This window comes from Elephantulus edwardii, unplaced genomic scaffold (genome assembly GCF_000299155.1).
Source record: "Elephantulus edwardii isolate Elephantulus edwardi_28Jun2011 unplaced genomic scaffold, EleEdw1.0 scaffold00304, whole genome shotgun sequence".
Lineage (NCBI taxonomy): Eukaryota > Metazoa > Chordata > Mammalia > Macroscelidea > Macroscelididae > Elephantulus > Elephantulus edwardii.
This window is the reverse complement of record NW_006400054.1, coordinates 2,227,632-2,235,074: the sequence shown is the minus strand read 5'-3', so window position 1 is coordinate 2,235,074 and position 7,443 is coordinate 2,227,632. Positions and strand designations below refer to the sequence as shown.

At 51.2% G+C, this 7,443-nt stretch overlaps 1 protein-coding gene across 1 annotated transcript in view; it reads right to left on the bottom strand.

The window, feature by feature from the left end:
* SDSL (serine dehydratase-like) overlaps positions 1–1,837 on the bottom strand; it is a 9,004-nt gene extending 7,167 nt beyond the window's left edge. Inside the window, 3 exon segments of the mRNA XM_006901017.1 lie at positions 311–450; positions 1,413–1,452; positions 1,676–1,837. Coding sequence (XP_006901079.1) covers positions 311–450; positions 1,413–1,452; positions 1,676–1,837 — 342 coding nt within the window.
* Between the last annotated feature and the right edge of the window lie 5,606 nt (positions 1,838–7,443).

Below are 7,443 nucleotides of genomic sequence, written 5' to 3'. Positions count from 1 at the left end.
GGGAACCACTTAAAGGCACTTTTGGGTGTCTTTATGTTTCAATTTTGTGGAGTTTTTAAATCTGTTTTTCAAAGATGATTTTATTCTAGTCCCCCCACAGCTTTCTGTTTCTCCTGAGGTCATGTATCAGGGGTCTCCTTGGCGTCCCAACTTTCACCACAAATCATATCTCACTCCTTCCTTAAGCTTTATGATTCCACAAGAAGATGGGGTCCCAGGCATAGCTCACCCAAGGGAAAAGAAGGCCTTAGGAGTGAGATAGGGGTGAGGGAGGAGTAATGGATGCTGTCTTCCCTTCCTGGGGCCTTACCTTGCCAGTGAGCTGCACCTCGGCCCCCTCTCCTTGCAGCCTCTTCACCACCTGCTGGGAAGTGTTTTCAGGGAGCACGATGGTGGCAGGGATCCCCAACTTCCTAGCAGAGTAAGCTGCAGCAATGCCTGCATTGCCCCCTGCAGGGGTCAAAGAAGGACCAGGGACAGTGCTGTGTTAGCCTGCTGACCTCCAGCCCCCCTAATTCATGTATCTCACCGTTGACTCCTTCCTCCTGGTTGCAGAAGTGGGCACACAGTCCTGAGTGAGTTAAACAGAGGACTCAATCCAATGCCCACCCTGTGCTGGGTTCAGGCTCACTCTGGGCCAGAAGATGAATTCTGAGATTAAGGAGATTCCTCAGGGAAGGAAGGAAGGAAGGAAGGAAGGAAGGAAGGAAGGAAGGAAGGAAGGAAGGAAGGAAGGAAGGAAGGAAGGAAGGAAGGAAGGAAGGGAGGGAGGGAAGAGAGAGGAGGAGGAGGAGGAGAAGCAGAAGCAGCCGCTTTCTTTACTGGGGATGTTAGGAGGATAGGATGCAAGCCTGGAACTCCTGGTGGCCCTGAGAAGTCCTTATAATTTGTTTGAGAACAAAGGTGATAGAGCAGAAAGCAAAGCTGAGAGGAGAGCCCCTGGATTCAGCCATGCCTGAAAGCCACTTATCTCAGTACTTCTCCATTCTTGGCTAATTCTTCTTCTTTTTTTTTTGTTTTCTGTTTTTTTAAATTTTATTATTTTGTGTGTGTGTACTGTCAAATCAGATCTGACTGGTACAGGAGGAGATTTTTTCCTCCTTCTCCAGCAGAGCATCTGGTGGATTTGAACAGTGCACCTCTGGGATTGCAGTACACCTTCTTGCCTCTAGGCCACCAGAGCTCGCCTAATTCTTCTTTAGTTTAAGCCTGTATGGTTTGGGGTTTTGTCATTTGTTACCAGGGTCCCTGCATGATGGCTAGAGGGAGGACAAATGAGGTCCCATCTCAAGTTATGAACCATAGTCCTTAAGAGAAGATCAGGCCCTGGCTAGTAACAGCTGCTCCAGCCAGCCCCTCCTCCCCTCCCCTCAATATTGAAGACCTCCATGAGGTAGAAATGAGTGGCTCACCTGAGGAGCACACCAGGTGTTTACATCCCTTCTTGGCCATCTGGGAAGAGAAGCAATGGCGTTGGGGGGTTGTCCCAACCGGTGCCAGAAAGGGGGGAGTCCGGCTTCCTCCATCCCACCCAGCCCCAACTCACCTCAGCCTTACGCTGCCCCACCTGCCCTTCTGAACTAGTTCCTCACCTGCCCTCACCTCCACCCTTCACCCTTTACCTTTCACCCTTCCCCTCCCACCTATACAACCTTCCCTCTCCCCACCTGCTCACCTCCTGGCAGAAATGCCCAATGCCCCGGATCTTGAAGGAGCCAGCTGGCTGCACATTTTCACATTTGAGGAGGACTGTGGTGCCCGCCACCTGGGACAGCACCCAGCTCTCCAGCAGAGGTGTGACCACGTGGAAAGCCTTACCCTCTGTGACGGGAGCCATTGTTGAGAGCCTGGGGACACGAGGACAAAGCCCAGACAGTGCCCACCATCAGCCCCTGCAGGGAGACGGCGCCTCCAGCACAGACTCCCTCTGTGAGGGTCCAAGCAATTACTGACACCTCTTTAAGACCCAGTCTCCCCATTTGGACAAGGGTCCTTTCATCCTGCAGCTGCCGTGTGCTGGAGATGGAGAGAGTAAAAACCCATGACTGTGTAGGGTGATGAAGAAATGAATGAAGGAGTGAGAGCCACTGAGTCATTCATTCAACAAGTGTTTCTTGAGCACCTGCTGCATGCCACGTGGTCCCTGACCTGGAGAGCTGGCAATAAGCAAACTTTCTCTGAATTCACATTCCGGGTGGGGAGACAGACCGCAGAATACTAACAAGCATCAAGAGGTGCAGGGGTGTTACTTTAATGAGGATGGTCAGGAAAGGTTTTCTTCTAAGTAAGAAAAGGTTTTGAAACATTTTTTAGGATGAAAGAGAAGAACAAAAACGCCACTTTTCTCTGGGCCAATCCTGCAGTTCGAGGCATGACCACCAGAGGGAGAGCTGTGGCCCTCGCCCAAGGCCACCACGTGCAGACACTGTCAAGGCTGCAGGTGCCCATCAGAGAGGTCCAGGCTTCTCGCCCCTAGACCTGACCCCATTCTGTTGTTTGAGGGACCCCTAGAATTCCCCAGGTCTGAGTCACTGCCTACTGGTTTTAGCATGCCAGAGCCCAGGCCTCATTTCAGCAGCAGATTCTAAGTCCCTGAGCTTTGGAAACTAGCAAAGATCAACGTCAGAAACCAGTTCTGACTATGTAACCCAGACAAGTAGCTCTACCACTCTGTGCCTTGATATTCCCTTCTGTAAAATGGGAGCAGTAATAATAATCCTAATCCTCAAGCTGAATTATTTGGAGCTGTTGACTTCAATATCTGCACCAAGTGCTTCAGAGATATATCAATGGAGCCTTTCACCAAGGCTGGTATACATGTCCTACATTAACATGCATGTGGTGTTGTTGTTATGTACCGTCAAGTCACAACCAACCCGTAACTGACCCGCTAGTCGGTTTTCAGAGGCAGTAAATCACACAGGAGGAGATTATATATCTTTCTCCCACAGAGTAGCTGATGGATTTGAACCACATGTCCTTAGGTTGACCGTGCAGCTCCTTAGTGTTAGGCCTCCTATATGACTCATGCCTGCCCTAGGCACTGGGGACCCCATGGAAAATAAGATGAACACAGGCTGGCAGGGGAGGTCAGCACTGAACAGAATTACATAGTCAAACAAAATAATTAGGAATGGTGGAAATCACAAAGGGGAAAACACAGGTATACAGGGATCTGCATAGGAAGATAACTTCTTTGGACAGGGTAGTCAGGCAAGGCCTGAGAACCAAGTACTCATGCAACAAACTGGAAAAAGCACACATCTCGGGAGCTCTGGTGGCCTAGTGGCAAGAAGCTGCACTGCAACCTCGAAGGCATGTGGTTCGAGGCCACCAGCTTCTCTGTAGGGAAAGGATGGGCAGTCTCCTCCCATGCAATTAACTGCCTCTGAACACCAGCTTGAAGGTCAGCTATGGGTCAGTTCTGACTCTAAGGTACACAACAACAACAACAACAGTCGCAACTCAAACCATTGCCATTGGATGGAAAACTGACTCATAGCTGACCCTACCGCAGGTTTCTGGAGTCTGTAAATCACACAGGGTGAGAATTGCTCAACTTTCTCCCTCGGAGAAGCTGGTGGATTTGAACCGTCGGAGAAGCATCATTGCCTTTGAGTTAGTAGCATAACACCCTACGGACTGCGCCACCAGAGCTCCCTGTACTGTAGCTTATTATTACACGTGTCACAGCCAGATAAGAAAAGGGTTGCACGTTTGAGAGAATGATCAAAATGTGGCACCAAGATGTTGCAGACCGAGGGTAAAGTATCTTTATAAGTATTAATAATGAGACACAGCACCAAGAACGCAGGAGAAAACAGAGGTGAAGCAGGAGGAGAGCAGTTCTCCAACAACTGAAGCTCGGACCTTAGCTTCTCTGTAGTTTTATTGAAAACTGCCAGGGAGAAAATCACAAAGAGAATTCAATGCAAAGGAAGCTAAGCTCTTTCCACTGAAAACTTTCTGCTTGACTCAGGAGGGAGGGTAAGCAAATACAATACAAGAATCCTGTAAATGCTTAAGGATTGCCTTAGTGTCTACCCCTGTAAACATTTAAGGATTGCCTTAGTGCTTCACGGTGAATCCCAGCTTATATCAGGCTCCCTCATAACCTAAAGTGGCATTTGGTTTATTACAAATATTTAGGATGAAATTTGGCTGTCCATACCAAGATGTAAAGTGAACACATATAGTTGCACAAATGAGGCCGACAAGCTTGCCCAATGCGACAGTATCCCAAACCTCCCTTTTGTAAGAAATGCTGTCTGTGCAACGTGTAATAAAATGAGGTCTGCCTGCCCTAGTGTCACAGAGTGGGATTTGAATGCAAGCCAGGTACTGTGCCACGCACCTCCCAGGTGTCCCATTTGATCCTCACTGCAACCCTACAAGACAGGTTATCCCACTCTGTCCATTACACAGACCATGAAACTGAGGCCCCAATACGTCGCCCAAGGTCACAAAGATGGTTCAACCAGGAACCAAGCCCAAACCACCTGCCTGTGGAGTCTCGGCTTTCAATCACTGTGCCTACTTCCCTTAAAATAATTCTTCTTATTTAATAATTAACCACCAGGTGTACCTTGGAACCAAGTGCTCCTAGATCAAGGACCCCAGGACTCCTCAGCCCTCATGGTAATACTGATCACCCACAAAAAGACAACTGACACCCCCAAGTTACCAGCCACCTTGTCAAAGCCAGGCCTCACCAGGGCACGGGCCCCCCCGGACCTCACTGGTGGAAGGCAGGCTGGGGTCAGGGATCCAGCAGCCCTCACTGGGTGAGACAAAGATCCAGGCTGAGCTGGGAGCCCACCCCGCTGTGGGCTGACAGGGAGGAACACCACCTGCCTCATCTGCCAATTAGAGGATGTTTTCTCCACCCTCTCCGGAGTCCCTAGGTGACATAAGAGTTAAACACTTGACTTCTAGCCCAAAGGTTGGGAGTTGGAACCCACCCAGAGACAGGTCTGGCAATCTGATTCTGGGAGGTCCCAGATTTGCAAAAACCCTGGGGCAGTACACACACACACACGCACACACACACACACACACACACACACACACACACACACAAGGTCTACAAGTGTCAGTGTAGGCTAGAGCACAACTAACGGCCACAACCTCTCCACTCCACATGCCTCTCTGAAGCTCTCAGGCCTGTCTGCTCCCTGGAGGTGGCCCTAGAGGCCCCTTGTGGCAGTCTGAGGCCCAGATCACTGGTACCAGGTCTGAGATACCCTGGGCTCAGCCTTTGGCAAAGTGGTCAGCTCCTGCCCTTCTGGCCAGCATGAGCCACTGCTCAGCCCCCAAGGCACCCCCAGTGGTAGTCTTTTTGTCCAGAGTAGGGGAGAGCAGTGCATCCCAAGTTATCAAAGGTCCTTGGTGGGGAGCAGGCCACTCACACCACTCCCCACATCCTGCCCACCCTCCTGGACTTTGGCAGGACACACAGCACACCCTCTTCTCCCCTACACAACCCCAGGGATCCCAGCACCTTACCTCCCCACCCGCAGGCCCAGCCTGCTCAGCCCCGTTCAACCCCAGCGGCTGCCCTCTGGCCGGGGCACCAGCTGGGCCCAGCTTCCTGCAGCCTGTGGCCCCTCCTCCCCTGTTAAAGGGCCAGGCCCAGCCACATGGCTCAAGAAGAACAAAGTGGACAAGAGTAATCTTCATTGTCACCCATGTGTGCTGCCCGTGACACCTGGTCCCATTTGACAGCTGGGGAAACTGAAGCTGAGAGGAGGATCGGCTGGTTAAGGGTGTTCGCCCAGCAAGAGACAGAGACCCCTGTCCCTGCCCACTCTGGACCTCCTCTTCTGTCACTCAGACATTCCAGATCCTCCTTCTATACCAGTGCAGGTCCCAGAGGCCACGTCAAGGCCCCTGGCCCTCTGCTGGCGTCAGCTGACGTGTGAGATGGATCATGAAAACAAAGACAAAGAAGTGTTACTACTGTCCTGTGAGAAGGGTAACTTGTTTTACCAGATGTACCCCTCTATTTCTATTCTTTTACATTCCAGCTAAAAACCCGGACATTTCCTATTCAAATGAATGACTTTGGCCATTCATTCATTGCCCACCAAGTCTTGAGACCCTTAGCCTCAAAGAGGACAGCCTGTCCCCAGCGCCCCCTTCCATGGTCATTGAAGAGTAATTATAATCATGGCTGTTTGAAAGGGAATAGCCCTGGGGGGTGTGATGGTGGGAGCCCAGAGAGGACTTCCCCTGGTGCTGGCAGGCTCAGAAGTCTTCCTGGAGCGGGTGGGGGGGAGATCTGAGTTGAGTCAAATACTAAGGACACTGGTATGTAAGTCTGGAATAGAGAGATGTAGTGCGTTCCCTGGACTGGAGCAGGCTGGAGAGGAGGGCCGGAGTCCACAGGGCACCCTGGCTGATGCAGTGTGGACATTCTCAAGGGCACTAGGAAGCCAAGCCATAGGAAGCTTTAAGCAGGGAGTGTCACCATAAGATTCATGTCCTGTCCCTCCCACTCTCTTTTCTTGCACTTCTTGGGCCTCAGTTTCCACATCTGTGTGATGAAAGGACTAGGGGACCAGGCAGGACCTGGTGGTCCAGGTGCTTGGAGTCCTGACTGTGTGACCTTCTAGGTTGATCATTAACTCCCAGCCCCTGGGGTCAAGCTGAGCTGCTAGGACCGAATGCCTGATGAGGACACTGGCAACGTCACCCTCATCGCCAGCATTTGAATCTACGGTGGTCTGAGTCAGCTGACTCCTGGACGGAGTGCTGGGGACAAGGAGGGGGTGAAACTGAGTTCATGTCCAGAAGTGACCCCAACCTGGAGAGGGAGAGAACGATACCCACCCAGTCCAGCGATACCTCCAATACCCTATTGGGAGACAGAGAGCTCCTGGGGTGGGGCACTAGGAGGACTTCCTGGAGGAGGTGAGATCTTAGCAAATGACTCAAGCCTAACCAAGAAGCACGACAGCCTTATGTGTGACACGCCAGCTACATGTCAGGCCCGCTCACACTGACCAGCAGATCCCAAAGGTTTTTCTTGTTCAATTTCTTTTTTTAAACTATGATTTGAGGGGAGGTTTACAAAACAAAGGCACTTTTCATTCCAACCATTTATGCACTTTTTGTTCAACAATATTCATTTCCATATCCACAATGTAACCACACTTCACCTCTCTGGGCCCTGCAATGTATCTTACACTCAGAGAGGTCAAGTTGCCTCCTCAGGGTCACACAGAAGGGCTGGGTGCCAAAGCTCCTGGCCTGGGTGAGGGAGAGGATGAGGAGAGGACAGAGTGACCATGTCAGATGAAGCTAGAGAGGTCACTGACCTGTCCCCTCCTAGAGCCATGTTCGTCACCCAGCCCGTGTCCCTGACACCTCAGACCGTCAAACACCCACCTTGGCCGGTCCCCTGGGTTACTCATTAAGCTTCATTTCACCATCCTCGCCCCT